General features: G+C 40.0%; 1 protein-coding gene across 1 annotated transcript in view; it reads right to left on the reverse strand.

Moving 5' to 3' along the window:
- COL4A5 (collagen type IV alpha 5 chain) overlaps positions 1-18,383 on the reverse strand; it is a 289,563-nt gene that overhangs the window by 57,058 nt on the left and 214,122 nt on the right. The window contains exons 30-34 of the mRNA XM_056125710.1: positions 14,328-14,441; positions 6,908-7,075; positions 5,801-5,890; positions 4,980-5,129; positions 3,119-3,217 (exon numbers count right to left, since the gene is read on the reverse strand). Of these exons, the coding sequence (XP_055981685.1) occupies positions 3,119-3,217; positions 4,980-5,129; positions 5,801-5,890; positions 6,908-7,075; positions 14,328-14,441 (621 nt within the window). The remainder of the gene's footprint in view (positions 1-3,118; positions 3,218-4,979; positions 5,130-5,800; positions 5,891-6,907; positions 7,076-14,327; positions 14,442-18,383) is intronic.

Consider the following 18,383-nt stretch of genomic DNA (forward strand, 5'->3'; position numbering starts at 1 on the left):
GGAGAGAGAGAGAAAGACAGAGAAAAATGTATGCCATAGAAGCAGGCTGAAGGGGAAGGGCTGGAGGGATATGGGGAATATTAGTGGTGGGAAAAATATACTAGTGTAGGGATGGGTGTTGGAACATTGTTTGACTGAAATCCAGTAATGAAAGCTTTGTAACTGTATCTCATGGTGATTTAATAAAAAATGAATTTAAAAAAATATGGTAACTATTTTTCTATTTTCATTTCAGGGCCATACCTGGCTGTGGTCAGAGCTTATATCTGGCTCTTTACTCAGGGTCCAATTCTTGTGCGGTTCTTGTGAGGTTCACATCATCACATTCTTTTTTTTTTTTTTATAATTTATTTATTGGATCACTGTGGGAAAAGTTACAGAGCTTTCGGGTTTAGGTCTCAGTCATGTAGATACCAAACATATTTCCCTTTACCAATACTCATTTTTAACCCCGAACCCCAATAGACCCCCACCTCCCACCCCTCCCAATTCTTGTGAGGCAGATGAGTTCTAGTTAATACTCTATCTACTTTGACTAGATAGATTATTTCGATAGAAGATGCACAATTATTGTTTAGAGTTTACGACCCACCCCCCACAATCAGACATGCTGAAACAGCGTTGTGAAATGATTTGCTTTCTACAATTTGGTTTAAGAATAAAATGATGTCGCGCGGCCGCTATTGCGGCCGCGCGGTTTTGAATTTCTACTATTTTACTTATTGACCCTGGAAGAATTTCTATTAAAAGTTAGCTAGTTAAGAGATTGGTTTGTGTGCCCTGGAGTCGTGGCCGTGCCGGAGAGCCGCTCCTGGGGGGCAGCTGGCGACCTCGGTGGGGCGTGGGGGACGGCCCACAAAGCCCCCCTTCCCATGAGGTCCCTGCCGCTCCCGCCAGCCCCGGCTCAAACCTGCTTTCCACAAGGCTCCCGTGCGGCCGCCATCTTTCTTTCCAGAGAGGAGCGGGCGGGCTGGTCAACGCCCTTTCCCCTCCGGGCAGGCTTGGTGGCGCGCGGTTTAACACAAGTCCATTTGCTTTTCTGCTCCAAGCGGCTGGTTCTCTGTGCTAAGTCCTTGTGCCTCCGGGGCCGTGGCCGTGCCAGAGAGCCGCTCGTGGGGGGCAGCTGGGGACCTCGGTGGGGCGTGGGGGACGGCCCACAAAGCCCCCCTTCCCATGAGGTCCCTGCCGCTCCCGCCAGCCCCGGCTCAAACCTGCTTTCCACAAGGCTCCCGTGCGGCCGCCATCTTTCTTTCCAGAGAGGAGCGGGCGGGCTGGTCAACGCCCTTTCCCCTCCGGGCAGGCTTGGTGGCACGCGGTTTAACACAAGTCCATTTGCTTTTCTGCTCCAAGCGGCTGGTTCTCTGTGCTAAGTCCTTGTGCCTCCGGGGCCGTGGCCGTGCCGGAGAGCCGCTCGTGGGGGGCAGCTGAGGACCTCGGTGGGGCGTGGGGGACGGCCCACAAAGCCCCCATTCCCATGAGGTCCCCGCCGCTCCCGCCAGCCCCGGCTCAAACCTGCTTTCCACAAGGCTCCCGTGCGGCCACCATCTTTCTTTCCAGAGAGGAGCGGGCGGGCTGGTCAACGCCCTTTCCCCTCCGGGCAGGCTTGGTGGCGCGCGGTTTAACACAAGTCCATTTGCTTTTCTGCTCCAAGCGGCTGGTTCTCTGTGCTAAGTCCTTGTGCCTCCGGGGCCGTGGCCGTGCCGGAGAGCCGCTCGTGGGGGGCAGCTGGCGACCTCGGTGGGGCGTGGGGGACGGCACACAAAGCCCCCCTTCCCATGAGGTCCCCGCCGCTCCCGCCAGCCCCGGCTCAAACCTGCTTCCCACAAGGCTCCCGTGCGGCCGCCATCTTTCTTTCCAGAGAGGAGCGGGCGGGCTGGTCAACGCCCTTTCCCCTCCGGGCAGGCTTGGTGGCGCGCGGTTTAAACAAGTCCATTTGCTTTTCTGCTCCAAGCGGCTGGTTCTCTGTGCTAAGTCCTTGTGCCTCCGGGGCCGTGGCCGTGCCGGAGAGCCGCTCCTGGGGGGCAGCTGGCGACCTCGGTGGGGCGTGGGGGACGGCCCACAAAGCCCCCCTTCCCATGAGGTCCCCGCCGCTCCCGCCAGCCCCGGCTCAAATCTGCTTTCCACAAGGCTCCCGTGCGGCCGCCATCTTTCTTTCCAGAGAGGAGCGGGCGGACATCATCACATTCTTATGTGATGCTGGGGACTGAAACTGGGTCAGCTGTTGATAAGGGAATTGCCCTACCCACTGTACTATTTCTCCACCCAAACTGTGAGCTTTATATTTAGAAATTTTTAAAAATAGAATCAGTCGGGTGGGGATATAGTTTAAAGGACTGTACTGCATGTTTTGCATGTGGAACGCCTGTGTTTAATACCTGACACTGCATGGTCCCCCAAGTACCACTGGAAGTAACTCTCAATCACTAAGCCTGAACACCAGTGCATGTGGTACAAGAAGAAACAAAAATCAGGGCTGGAGAGAGAGAGTACAGGGGTTAAGATATATACTTAGCAAGCAACTGACTCTGATTTGATCTCTGGTAGCACATGATCCTCTGAGCATTAATGGATGTAGCCCTGAAGACACCCAAGCATCATCAGGGTCATATGGGAAATACCCAAAACTGCAGGGTCATATAAGCACCATATTCTTGGGCCCTCACATTAGACGACCAGCCAAATTAGCTGATAAACTCACAGAGTGGCCCGCATGGCATCTGAGTACTGCTTGGGAGTAACCCACACCAAATCAGCAACTAAATATTTTACATGCTTTAATATTTGATTTGTCTGAGGCAAAGAATTGAAAAAGGTAATTTCTTTGAACTCCTACTGTATATGTTGCCATGTATATGAATGAAACAGAATACATTATTTGCATGTTTTTTGATTCTGTGCATACCCTGTGGCCATGAAATTAATAATCTGATAAAGAAAAACATTCTATAAATATTGTTTTGATATTTGAGTCAAATGGGAAAAATTTTGCAAAAAGAAGAGCTTTATCCTCCATAACTTCACATGTATAATACTATTTCCAGAGCTACAACATTACAAATGGTAAATATATAATTATTTATTCAGGGTAGAGGACCAGTCAACCAACTGGCATACTTACCTGAGGGTCCTGGTAATCCAGGCTCCCCACTTAATCCAGGTTGTCCTGGGTCTCCAGGTAAGCCAGGATGACCTTTTGGCCCAGAAACTCCAGGAAATCCTTACAATGATTGAAAAAATGGTATCATTAATCCATTAATTAGGCAGAACTAAACAGTCAAATTCTGAAGTATGAGAGAAATAGGAAACAGTAATATTCTAATAGAGTATGAATCAATACTAGTCTATACCAGCACTGGACTCTCACAAAATATAAATCCTCACACTTATCCATTATTTAAAAATTCAGAGGATTTAACAAGTTATTTTCTTCTATGGTTCTGAGTTTCTTATGCTGTAAAAATGACAGAAATCTGGTAATGTGATTGGTTCTAGAACATTGTATGTTTAAAACTCAACTATGAATAACTGTAAATCACAGTGCTTTAATAAGACACTTTTGGGGCCGGAGCGATAGTCCTGTATGGAGGTCGTTTGCCTTGCAAGTGGCCAACCCAGACTCAATCACCGGCATCCCATATGGTATCCTCAGCATCACCAGGAGTAATTCCTGACTACAGAGCCAGGAGTACTCCTGAGTATCACCAAGTGTAACCCAAAAAGCAAAAAAAAAAAAAAGAGAGAATAAAACATTTTTTAATAGATGAAAAGAAATATCACAAATTATTTCTAGGCCATCTTGGAGACCTTAAGAAAATCTTTAACAATCTTGTTTCATAGGCAAGTACAGTTTACTACCTCTATTTTGCAGAAGGAATATTTGAAAGAGAAAAGACATCTTGCAAGGAACGAGTGAAGAAAAATATATCATCTTAGCAATAACAAAATTGTCCATGCCTCTTTTGTGACTAGATACAAAACTCCAATCATAATTGAGGGCTAGTTAAATAACTTTTAGGAAAAATTTAGTAAAAGTATTTTGAAGAAAAATTTTTGAGGAAAAATTTCACTTATTCTCATAAGGAAATTTATGAAATCTGTGTATATGTTCATATGAACACAGAATGTTAATATTAATGACAATAACATTAATGGTTACAACACAAAAACAGTTAAAAATTCTAAACATCAAAGAAACACTGCCAGATTTTTTAGGGGGGGGGGTGTTGAGGCCATACCTGGTGGCAAACAGGATACTACGCAGTGCCAATTATCCAACCAGGGTCAGATGCACGCAATGCAAGCACTTTTACTCTCTACTATTTCTCTGATACAACAGTAGTTTTAAAGTTCTGTATTGTGTGAAAAGGCAATGAGTTGCATTTAAAATAGCAGGTATATTGGGGCTGGAGATATAGTATACTGGGTAAGGCGCTTGATTTGCATGCATCCGACCTGAGTTCAAATCCTGGCTCCCTACATGGTCTCCCAAACACTGCCAGGAATAAGCCCTGAATACCAGCAGGTGTGGCCCCCAAAATAAATGAATAGTAAAAAATTTAAAAGCCATGTATGATATGGTATCAACACTGCAGGGTAACAATGCACTATTCATTCTTCTCTGGTTTCAGAGTGGTTCAAAAGGACCAGTAAATGTTCCAAAATTTGAAATCTGATTTCGCATTGATTCTGGCTATATATTCCTTTCTCTTTACCATCTAGAAATATTATATTCTGGAAGTCATAAAGGTGACTTCCTAACATAACTTTAAAATCTCAAAACTTTTAATAGCTAAACTACAAAACAAATATTTCAATGCTGATTAGTGAACAGTACAAATCAAGTGAAAATTATTCCTCAAATTTTATGTATCTACGTATCTCTTATTGATGAATCCAGTACTATGGAATTCTTCATACTATGAAATAGTGGATTTCAGACAAGCAACAAACCACATCCATAAATAAATAAATTCACTCACCAGGTAAACCAGGGTCCCCCTTCTCTCCTTTTGAGACTATCAGATCTGGATCCATTGGTCCAGGGGGACCTGGAAGGCCAGGCTCTCCTTTACTACCTTTTTCTCCTGCAGGGCCAGGAAGTCCTGGTTGCCCCGGAAAGCCATTATCACCTATAGCCAGCACAGGTGGAAAAGATACAATAGTAAGATTCATCGATCCATGACTGATGCATACACAGATGATTTATAAATTCCACTGTTGAGTAGTTCACTGAGCATCCAACACTAATGTACCTTAGTTATTTAACACACACATTTTTACACTAAATACCAATCTTTTCATCTGGGATTCTCTGATAATTACAGACTATAAAAATCAAAATTTAATCCCCTGTACTGCATTATTTTGAGGTAAAACTTATGATGTCACAAGGTATGCAAATAAATCATGCCACCAAATTAAAAGCAGTACATAGTTAAATGCCATGTCACATAGAAACAAAATGAAAGATTTCTCACTTTATTTTTCTTTTTTAAAATTTTATCTTATTGAATCACCATGAGATACATTTACAAGCTTTCATGTTTGAGTTACAATCATACAATGTTCAAACACCCATCCCTCCACCAGTGGACATTTCCCACCACCAATTTCCCCAGTATACCCTGCTTTTCCAACCTCCTCCTGCCTCCGTGGCAGATAATTTCCCACATACTCTCTCTCTACCTTTGGGCATTATAGTTTAAGATTGCTCACTTTAAAGCAGTAAAAATTATTCTGTATTGTCATAAAGCAATGCTTAATTTTATCTTACAGACAGATGCCAACTCTAGAATATTACCTTTAAGACCAGGAACACCACTCCTTCCTGGAATTCCCAAAGGTCCTGGTGGGCCTGGAGGTCCCATAACACCCATTTCACCTTTGGCACCTTTTAAAAATGTCAATAAATAAGTTTTATTTTTCCTTGACCTTGGAATTATAAAAGCTGTTTTAAGCTCTCAACTGGAAAGACATTGAAGGTGGAAGGAAAAATGATGCATTTCAACACTACAATAGTTTTAAACTTAGGAATCACTACTGTCAATACCCATAAATAAAAAGATTTTGCATGTTTGTGAATCTCCAATGAATATTCTCTCTACATCATTCACCGCCTGAGAACTACACTTCCTATTATATACTCCCTAGTGTAGACATCTCTCCTTCAACATTTACTACTTCTAGGTTTTGCTCTTGAAAAAGTAGCACTGTGATTTCCAAACTTAAATCATAACATTGTTTTAGTTTCCACTTAAGGTTCTTATAATACTCATTTCTGGTTATGAATTATTTCTTTTGGGAGTTAGCTACCCTAAAAAAAAGCAACTACCCTGACACTGCCACCATAATAAGACCACAAGTCATGTGAAGGGGTAACACGGATAATGAGATATAAAGTGAAGAGACCAAGACCCAGGAATTAGAGAAATACTATTTTGGAAATATATCTTTCTTTCTCAACCACTCAAGTGTGTGACAAGTGGATAAGATCTAAACACATAACCTTATCAAGTAATCATTTTATATTTTTATTAAAGAAATATTTAGCAAAATAAAATGCTTAACTTAAGCCATTAAATTATGTGGTGATTTGTACTACAGAAATACAGAATTACATTATAGAAATACATTAGAGAAGTGAAATTTTCAGACAAAAATATTATGCAGGGACCCATGTGAGCTCAAAGGTAGAACTCACAATAGGCCTGTGTAAAGTCCGGGATTCAACACCCAGCAGGAGAAAACAATCATGTGATGCAAGCAGAAAAGTAAATTTTCTACGAACACTGAAAGGTTTTCCTTAAGTGGTAGTGTCAATCCAGAAAAGTATAAGAAAATAATATTTCAGAGACATATTAGTTTACATTTCCTGAATCTAGAACCAGTAAAACTTTAAACAAATTACCTGGAAAACCGGTGGCACCTGCTTTGCCTGGGAGCCCTGGTGATCCTGGAGGTCCCACAGGACCAGGTGCTCCAGGGATCCCTGGACTGCCTTTCTCACCAGGGGGACCTGGAACATCAAATCCAGGAGGTCCTGAATCCCCCTTCTCTCCTGGTATTCCTTTTAAGCCTAGTTAATAATAATAGTGACAGGTGTTAATTAGTGTTAAGAAATGCATTTGTTTATTTTTCTAGCAATGAAATGATAGAATTCTGTGTATAACAAACTGGGACAGTGAGTTAGAGATACTTTTGGCATCAAGCATATAAAATGAACCAACCGTAAAATTTAGGATTTTTAAGCATATTTCTCCAAGAACGTGCTTTTATTACTATGGTGAAAGATCAATTTTTTTTCAAATCCCTGAGGCATAGTAAATACATTTTTATAAACTACAATAAAAATTAGTTAAAATGTAAGCAAAAACCTAGGGGCTGAAGAGTTAGTACAGCAGGTATGGCACTTTCCTTGCATGTGTCACCAATCCAAGTTTAATCCCCTGCACAATATATGCCCCTCCCAGACACACCAGGAGTGATCCTGAGCACAGATCCAGCAGTAAGTCCTGAACACCCCCCAGTGTAGCACAACCAACAAACACGGTCACGGTCCTCCCGTTGTTCATCGATTTGCTCGAGCGGGCCCAGTAACGTCTCCTTCGTGAGGCTTGTTGTTACTGTGTTTGGCATATTGAATACATCACGGGTAGCTTGCCAGGCTCTGCCGTGCGGGCGAGATACTTTCAGTAGCTTGCTGGGCTCTCTGAGAGGGGCGGAGGAATCGAACTCGGGTTGGCCATGTTGGCTGCGTGCAAGGCAAATGCCCTACCCGCTGTGCTATCGCTCCGGCCCTAACCAACAAACAATCTAAAGTAAATATAAAGCTAAAGAAATACAAAATCAAGCCTACTATTTTGGCTACTATTTTCAACCACAATTACACGGTCATATTGCTATGACATATGCTTACTCCCAATTTCTTCTAATTCAGTTCATTGGAACTGTAGATTTTGTCTGAATAACTAAGTTTACTTTGGAGGGGGGTGATAGGGAGGAACTCTTGGGACACTGGTGGAGGGAAGTGGGCACACTGGAGGTGGGTGTGGTATTAGAACAATGTACAAATGAAAAGTATATTTAACTCAATAGTAAACCACAGAATCTCAAAAATTTGAAAAATGGATATATATTATTCATTTGCTAATTTTTCTAGCAGTCAAATGATAGAAATATATATATATATACACACACACATATATGGTGTAGACTGGTAACAAATGGCTTGTGATTTGACATTCATCAATCATGCTTATATTTTTATGGTTTGTTGTTACATGTTCATTCATTGTTTCATTGTTGGAGAGATGGTACAGAATGTAAGATGCTTCCCTTACATACAGACAACCTGCTTTCAACCTCTGGCACCATATAAGTTTCCGGAGTACTGCCAGGAGTGGGCCAGGAATAAGCTTTGAGCAATGACAGGTTTGTCTAAACCCACCCCGCAAAAAAAGAAATGATCTGCCTTGTTTTAACATATTATGGATTATTGATGAATGTTTCTAGAATACTTAAAAATATAAAGAATTATTCCATTATAATAATCACATATCAATCAATAATTGATAACTACCCTTTTAATTTTATTTTTGCTTTGCTTTACTGTTTAAATAATAAACTTTCCACTTTCCGGACGTTTGGGATGAGCCTCATGCATGAGTGAAGCTGCATGGTATCCAGGTAATGCAAAACTTTGTGACCATGGACTCTGGGTCCAATGGGACCCGGGAGCAGAGATCCCCTTCCTGCTTCACCATTTCTGGAGAACCAGGGGTCACACCCAGATGTCATTCCCTGCCGGTGCCAGATGATCTCATAGGCCACCCTCCAGAACTCACGGCTGCTTCTCCCAGAAGGGAGCACAAAACGGGGCTTCCTATAACCATGCCACCAGACTCCATGCCAGGCTGTTTTCACTTGTGGCGCCCCAGAGGGGGGCAGGTGAGAGCCCTTCCCGCCCCAAGGGCCCCAGCCCAGGCAGCTGACTTCCACTACCCACCCGCCGCCACGCTCCAGGCCACTCTCTGGACCGCTGGACCGTGTGGCCGCTTTGTGGCCACGTGACACATTATAAGACACTTTCTACCTATTTTCCATAATTACCACACCATGTTTGATGGGGTTCAGACAGTAGGCAACAAATTTAGAGAGAAATATATATATATATATATATATATATATATATATATATATATATGCCTCTCGGAAGCCTGGCAGGCTACTGAGAGTGTCCCACCTGCATGGACAGAGCCTGACAAGCTCCCCGTGGCGTATTCAATGTGCCCAAAACAGTAACTATAACAGGTCTTATTCCCCTGACCCTGAAAGAGCCTCAATTTATTGGGAAAGACAAGTTAGGAGAGGCTGGTAAAATATCAGGGCTGGGACGAATAGAGACGTTACTGGGGCCTCCTCGAGTAAATCAAGGAACAATGGGATTACAATAATTACAGCAATACTATTAGTTTTTGTTACTAATTTTATTTCTTAGTATTCCAACCACAATTTTACAGAAAAAATATGGCATTCAGTGGCTGGAGAGTTAATACAGTGGGTGGGGTGCTTGACTTTCATGTAGATGACCAAGAATCCATCCCTAAAACCCCATATGGTCTTGTGAATGCCACCACGAGTGATCCCTGAGCTCAGAGCCGAAGTCAGCCCTGAATACTGCTGGGTGTGACCCCAAAATGAAACAAAAAAAGAAAAAATATGGAATTTAAATATATGTAACCGGGGCTGGAATGATAGTACCAGGTAGGGCATATGCCCCGCACACAGCTGACCTGGGTTTGATCCCCAGCATCCCATATGTTCCCACGAACTAGGAATGATTCCTGAGTGCAGAGCCAGATGTAACCCAAAAAAGCCAAAAAAGTTATCTTATCACATCTGTCAGTAATACTTAATTACTCTAAAAAACAAGGTCGTTTAAAAATAACATAGTTACGGAAAATAACTACATTAAATCAAGATATGAGTTGCCACTTCAATATCTATCTACTGTATAACACTGTGAATCAATGTTGTTGGTCTTCCTCTATTAAGTGGGGATATTCCATAACTGACTACACATCAGATTTAGCAAGGTTTCAATTTCAAAGTAAACTCCAACAACAGCATGTGATATTACTGTTGAGGTTCACAGGCAATTTTTACAAGAGAGCAAGATGATGATATTTTAAGGTGCTTCATGTGATATATCAACCTGATAAAATTTGCTTTGAAGATTAGGATATTCTCATCCAGACCGGTTCCTCCAGCCATCATTTTCTTAGTGATCCCTTTTCTATTCCAGCTGTGGTGGGGAATGTGCACTGGTGGAGGGATGGGTGTTTGATCATTGTGTGATTGTAACCCAAACATGAAAGCTTGTAACTATCTCACTGTGATTCAATAAAATTTTTTTAAAAAGATTAGAATATTCTAGTATTATGTTGCTTCATACTCCTAAAGAGTAAAGATATTTTAGATAATTATATTTGTGAAATATAATAAATATCTAATAAATTCTTATAATTTTACATGAACCATTATATATTATATTATAGCCCAAGAAGTTTTTAATATCTGAGTTTTCAAGAAAACAATTTTTTCTTTTGAAATATATTCCTATTGAGTAGCTTTACAAATTACTGAAAAGATACCAAAGGCCTATATCTGAAAAAGTCTTATTTGTTTTCCAGGTTTAAAGCTTTGCTGAAAGACTTTTGGGGAAGAACTACAGTATCAGGTAAACTTCAGTTCAAATCAAAGGAAGAAGAATAACCTAAGCAGAAGCAAGTTGTAAAAAGATTCATTAGGTTTGGAGATAAAATTAAGCACATAAAGATTTGAACAAAAACCACAAATAGTTGTTATTAGATATTAATATAGGTCTTATATTACTGATGAATAAAATATACTTTAACATTTACTAAGATATTCATATAGTATATTCTATAAATGAAATGTTTTTGTAAAGAAAGTATCCATACCAAAATTATTCACATTCACAGAAAGCAATACTCTGATAAAGAGTTTATATTCTTGTTCTCCCTAATCTTTATATTGCTATGACTAATAATTTTGGAATTTAAATTCCTAAAGTTCAAAAACTAAAACAATTTTATTTTATACTGTCACAGGTTATATACAGAAAATTCAACTAGTGGTTGTTCATGATTATACAAGCTACATATACTAGACAATAGTTTATTTTTATTACTATTAGTAACATATTATGCTATACTTTACACAACACAGATATTTTTCATGAATGTACATAGTAGTAAAGTCCAAGATGAAGAGTCAATATAAATTCAAAATAGGTTTAACCTCCTTATACAATAAAAGAAATTAAATGAATATATCTCTAGAGAGGAATTTTTCTAGGGGAACATCTGAAATGGGAATGAGATATTAAAAGTGAATCTATAGGTAGCTAAAAATAGTTCAAAGGGCAGGAGGGAATGTTTTCATGCAGGAGATTTGTATTTGATACATATCTCTGCTACCACAGGGACCCCTGAGTACTACCAGAGTGACCCAAACACATTGAGAAAGAAGCAGTTGCCAAACATAAACAGGTATAGTTCAAAACAGAACCAAAAAGTGACCATATGTACAAAGTATAAAATATAAAGCATGGCCTACCGTACAGAAAAATAAATTATAATTTGAGAATATTTTTATATTAATGAAAGTATATTGTCTACATTTCCCTTCCTGCTGCTGTTAACTTCACTTATTTGGATGAATGAGTTGAAAGTTCACCATTAATTTCTCCTCTAACACATTCACTATATCACTGTCCTCCCATTGTTCATCAATTTGTTCGAGCGGGCCCAGTAACATTGTGAGACTTGTTACTGTGTTTGGCATATCGAATACGTCACAGGGAGCTTGCCAGGCTTTACTGTGCGGGCGAGATACTCTAGGTAGCTTGCCAGGGTCTCCGAGAGGGGCGGAGGAATCGAACTCGGGTCGGCCATGTTGGCTACGTGCAAGGCAAATGCCCTACCCGCTGTGCTATTGCTCCAGTCCTCTAACTCATTAAGTTTTTATAAATCATTATACCTATATATTCAACAGTGAGTAAAAATAATAGATGAAAAGACCCCAAAGTTTTAAAAAGCATAAAGCACAAATATTTGTGTGTCTTGTTTTGGATTTGTAATAACAATGATCTTTGTATTCTTTGGCTAAATTCAAAATACTTTCAAAACCTCAAGCAATTTTGGGAAATACAATTCTGGGAAAACACAACAGAAGTGCAGCCAGGGCAGTAACTAGAACAAGTACATTTCATGTTCTGGGACCCGAGTAAGATCCCTAGAACCACCTGCCCACCCTGCAGCTCGGCCATGGTGTGGTCATGGAGTCCCCAACAGTAGTGGGCCTAAACAGTAACAAAACAATGAACCATCACTAAGTATAGATGTACTAAGCTGAACTAAATATTGCTGGGAGTGACCACAGGACTTCCTAATCACTACTTGGGGCACCTTCTCACGAAACCTATAACAGAAAACATTCATTATTTCAGTCATTTATGTATCAAAGTGAGCAAGTACTTTGCAACCACTTTGTACAAAGCAATACTATATTTTGTCTTACTTTAAAACCAGGGGTGACATAAAAAGATCCATAACAAAGGTACAATGCACAATGAAATTAAAAAAAATTAAATAGGACCAAACAAAAATTATATTTTTTTCTAAAACTTTTATATTGCTAATCACTATTTTCTGTTTTAGTAATAAACAAAACTTACATTACCATTTAGTGCTACAAATATATTCCTACAATTTCTATGTAAATGTATATACGTCTCAACTCTGTGTTTAAGTCATCAATGCATTTATGTTAATCAAAGAAATATAAAATGTTCCACGTACTTAAAATTTTACAAAGTAACAGTACTTTGCAAGAAGATGCTACTAACCTTGAGTGGTCCTTACTGTATCTGACTAGATTAAGGTAATAATGATTCATATCAACACATGGCTCACAATATACTAACAAGTGAATTTTCATGTAAAAATAGAACTTTTGATTAATAGTTGTTACAAGGTAATTCTAGTAAAAACATTAAAATCATTTTACAAGTTAAAAAGTGAGTTTTGGTCTAGGGGCAAAAGAGAAGAGAATTAAATGGACTATTAAAAATAAATGGGTGTCAGAGCGATAGTACAGCAGGTAGGGCATTTGCCTTGCATGCGGCAGACCAGGGTTTGATCCCCAGCACCTCTTATGATTTCCTGTGCCTGTCAGGAATGATCACTGAACACAAAGCCAGTATTAAGCCCTGAGCACCACTGAGTGCCCCCCCCCAAGAAAGAAAGAAAGAAAAAAGAAAGAAAGAAAGAAAGAAAGAAAGAAAGAAAGAAAGAAAGAAAGAAATGAGTGTGTTGGAGATTTAATACAGGGGTAAGAAACTTGCCTTACTCTCTGGTCCAGAGAGTATATGGTTCTTAGAATACTGCCAGAAATGATACCTGAGCACAGAAACAGGCATAAACCCCAAGAAATTCTAGGTGTGCCCTACCACACAAAAACACAAATATAAAAAATAAAAATGCCTAAACAGTGATTTTTTTGGCTTTTGGGCCATATCCAGTGATGGTCAGGGGTTGCTTCTGGCCCCGCACTCAGAAATTACACCTGGCGGTGCTCAGGGGGCCATATGGTATGCTGGTTACTGAACCCGGATCAGCCACTCCAGTCCCTTAAAAGTGATTTTAGGGGCTGGAGCAATAGCACAGAGGGTAGGGCATTTGCCTTGCACGCGGCCGACCCGGGTTCAATTCCCAGCATCCCATATGGTCCTCCGAGCACCGCCAGGAGTGATGCCTGCGTGCAAAACCAGGAGTAACCACGGAGCATCGCCGGGTGTGACCCAAAAAGCAAAAAGAAAGTGATTTTAAACACATTTTCAAAGCCTTAACTCTAATTTCCAAATGCCAAAAAACTGTGAAAATTGTATCTTAATGCTGTACTACAATCAGGTCTAAAATGTGAGTATCAGCAGTTCCTGAGTCTGTGATTACAACTATGACTATCTCAATGATTGTATATTGTTGCAACATATGGAAATTGTTAAGTTGTGTAACTGGTAACAAAAATATGTCATTCAGGAGAGGAAATATCAGAGATTAAAGTAGCTCTTATACTGTGAGCATTTGTAAACATTAGTTCTTCACTTTAACAAAATTATATAACTTCACTTGTTGCCTTTTAGATCTGTTTCTAGAAGACTTCTACCTAGACTACACTTTACTCATGAGCTAATGAGCCTCTACATATGAGTACAACAAAAGGTATATTTATTCGAATCTTACCAGGCTGCCCTGCTGGTCCAGGAATACCTGGTGGTCCTGGTGGTCCCTGAACACCTATTCCTGGCAGCCCAGGAGGTCCCATTGGTCCAGGTTGTCCATTTGCTCCAATGTCACCTTTGAGAAACATAGTTTCCATATGAAAAAAAACACATGAACAATAGTCCTAAGGCACAGTGAAAAGGCATAGTGTATTTCACAGGTATATTTAAAAGCTATCTGTTCATTGAGTAAGAAAAGTACATAAAAGCGCTCAGAATGAAAAAAAAGGAATATCCATTTCACACTTTGTAATTTAATATATAATAAGCACACAATGTCAGTACATAAATGTAAAAATAGTATAAAAGATCACAAATCACACATTTCCAACTCATCTTGAGCAAGTGTTTGAATTTTAAAATATATCTTCAAATTATCTTCTTAGAATACAGAGTTATAGTAAGGTTCTTGGCTTATTTGCAGCTGATCCCCAACAATCCCTGAGTCCTGCAAGGAGTGATCCCTGAGCACAGAGCCAGGTATAGCCCTCAGCTCTGCTGGATGTGGCAACAAAACCAGAACTAAACTTAAAAAAACTTATCAAATTACTTTTTTGCTATTTTAAAGGAATAATTTTTATTTAATTAAAGAATTGGGATTTATAAAGTTATTAATACTTGAGTTTTTGGCATATAATATTTTAACACCAATCCAGTCATCACCAGTGTCAACTTCCCTTGACCAGTGCTCCAGTACTCCAATATTCCATTTCCCCCACCCCTACCCCCACACTACATCCGGCTGCCACCTTGACAGGAACATTACAAAGTTCAATGGTGGCAGCTTAGATATGTTTTCAGCATTGCCAAGTCTGTGCTTTGGATATATAGCTATACCACTTTCCCACATCACAAGCATAACTGAAGCTCTGACTCCTGTTCCCCCATTACTTTCCTTTCTTATCTTATCCCCCCACCCCATTGATTATTTCTTTTCTGTCCTTCTCTTCTTGTCCCTAAACTCTGGTTTCAGGCTGATCTAGACATTCCCCCCTCTACTACATTTCCTCACCCAGTTATTCTATATACCATAGACAGATCATTTTGTATTTATCTTTCTTCATCTGGATTACTTTTTCAACATGATATATTTCAATTCGAACCAGATTGCAGCAAATTACATAATTTCCTCTTTCCTCACAGTTGCATAGTATTCCTATATATATATATGTATACACATATATATATTACATCTTCATAATCCATTCATCTATTGGACCACTAAGTTGATGGCAACTGGAGCAAGTGCAGCAACAAATAATGGTATCCCTTTGAATGAGTGTTTTTATGTTGTGGTGGTATATGCCTCAAAGTGGGATTGCTGGGTCATTTGAAGCTTAATTATAAGTTTACTGAGGATTATCCATACTGTTTTCTAGAGGGGTTGAACCACACAACATTCCCACCAGTAGTGGATGACAGTAACTTTTTCACCACATCTCAACCAGCACAGATTTTTCCTACTATTTTTGTTATATGACATTCTAACAGGTGTGAGATGGTATCATATAACAGTCTTTTATTTATTTATTCATTCATTCATTCGTTCATCTTTAATTGAATCATGGTGAGATGAAGTTACAAGTCATTCATGATTTGAGTTTCAGTCATACAATGATAGAATACCCATCCCTCCACCAGTGTACATTTTCCACCACCAATGTCCCCAGTATCCCTCTCACTACCCCCACCCCAAAATATACCCTGCCTCTATGGCAATCTCCCTCTTTCTCTCTCTAGTTTTGGGTATCACATAGCAATCTTATTTTGGATTTCTGTAATGATGAGTGATGCTGAAAATTTTTTTCATATGCTTATTGGCCACCCATCTGTCTTATTCTCAAAAGCATCTGTTTATTTCCTCTCTACATTTTTGGATACAGTTTTTGAATTTTTTTGTTGATCTTTGTGTGTACTTTATTTATCCTGGCTATCGAAGCTTTTATTGGATGTGTTGAATGTAAATTTTTTCCCATTCACTTAGTGGTTTTTTAGTATATATTTTTTTTCACTAAATGGCAAAAGTGTCTTTCTATTTTTTTAAATTTTTATTAGTGAAACACCATGAAGTACAGTTGTAAACTTACAAATTTTTAAAAAATTTTTACTAGTAAAACACCATGAGGTTAAGTTGTAGACTTAAAAATTTTTGTGCTTGGATTTCAATTATATGATGATCAAATACCCATCCCTCCACCAGTGGCCATTTTCCACCACCACGGGTCCCAGTATCCCTCCCACCCCCGATGCCCCCATCCCACCTTGCCTCTGTGGCAGGGCATTCACTTTTGTTCTCTCTCTCCTTTTGGGTGTTGTGATTTGCCAAAGAGGCATTGAGTGGCATCATGTTTGGTCTATAGTCTACTTTCAGCATGCATCTCCCATCCTGGGAGGATCCTCCCAACACCCTTTATTTGGTGCTCCCTTTTCTATCTGAGCTCCCTTTTCCTCTAGCATGTGTGGCTGAAAAAGTATAGTCGAAGTGACATCTGCACTTGTTTGTTCAATGAAGCACTTTTTACAATAGCCAGAATCTGGAAAAAAACCTGAGTGCCCAAGAACAGATGACTGGTTAAAGACTTACAAATTTTTGTGTTAGGGTTTCAGTTATACAATGATTGAGTACCCATCATCCACCAGTGCCCATTCCCCACCTCCAATAGTCCCAGCATCCTCCCACTCCCCCACCCCCCATACCACCCCACCCGTGTGGCAGGGCATTTACTTTTGTTCTCTCTCTCCTTTTGGATGCTGTGATTTGCCAAAGAGGCATTGAATGGCAATCATCTTTGGTCTATAATATTACTTTCAGCACGTATCTCTCATCCTGGGAGGATCCTTCCAACACCCTTTACTTGGTGCTTCCCTCTCTATCTGAGCTGTCTTCTCCCCAGCATGTGTGGCTGGCCTTCAAGCCATGGAGAGAACCCCCTGGTATTTATTTCGTCAATTCTTGGGTGTTAGTCTCCCATTTTTTTACTTTATATTCCCCAGATTAATGCAGTTATTCTATGTCTGTCCCTCTGTTTCTGACTCACTGTACTTAGCATGATACTTTCCATGTAGTACCACTTGTATGTAAATTTCATGATTTCATCTTTTCTAACAGCTGCATAATACTCCATTGTTTAGATATACCAAAGTTTTTTCAACCAGTCATCTGTTCTCAGGCACTCAGGTTTTCTCCAGATGTTGGCTATTGCGAATAGTGCAGCAATGAAAATAGAGTACAGATGTCATTTTGACAGTACTTTTATGCCTCTCCAGGATAAATTCCCAGGAGTAGCATTGCTGGGTCAAATGGAAGCTCAATTTCAAATTTTTTTGAGAATAGTCCATACTGTTTTCCAAAAAGGCTGAAACAGTCAGCATTCCCACCAACAGTGAAGGAGATTCCCTTTCTCACCACATCCACACCAATACTGGTTGCTTTTGTTCTTTTGAATATGGGCCAGTCTCTGTGGTGTGAGATGACATCTCATTGTTGTTTTGATCTGCATCTCCCTGATGATTAGTGATGTAGAGCATTTTCTCAAGTGCCTTTTAGTTATTCAGATTTCTTCTTTGGGAAAGTTTCTGTTTATTTCATCACCAAATTTTTGATGGGGTTAGATGTTTTCTTCTTGTAGAGTTCAACCAGTGCTTTATATATCCTTGATATCAACCTTTCTCAGATGGGTATTGGGTAAATGTTCTTTCCCAATCTGTACATTGTCTTTGTATTCTGGTTCCTGTATCTTTTAAAGCTTCTTTTTTTTCCTCTTTTTTTATTATTAGTGAAACACCATGAGGTACAGTTGTAGATTTACAATTTTTTGTGCTTGGGTTTCGATTATACAATGATCAAATACCCATCCCTCTACCAGTGCCCATTTTCCACCACCACTGATAATATTCCCACACCCCCATCCCCCCAATCCCACCCTGCCTCTGTGGCAGGGCAATCCCTTGTGTTCTCTCTCTTCTTTTGGGTGTTGTGGTCTGCAAAAGAGGCATTGAGTGGCAAACATGTTCAGTC

This window comes from Sorex fumeus, unplaced genomic scaffold, assembly GCF_029834395.1.
Source record: "Sorex fumeus unplaced genomic scaffold, SorFum_2.1 ptg000058l, whole genome shotgun sequence".
Classification (NCBI taxonomy): Eukaryota; Metazoa; Chordata; class Mammalia; order Eulipotyphla; family Soricidae; genus Sorex; species Sorex fumeus.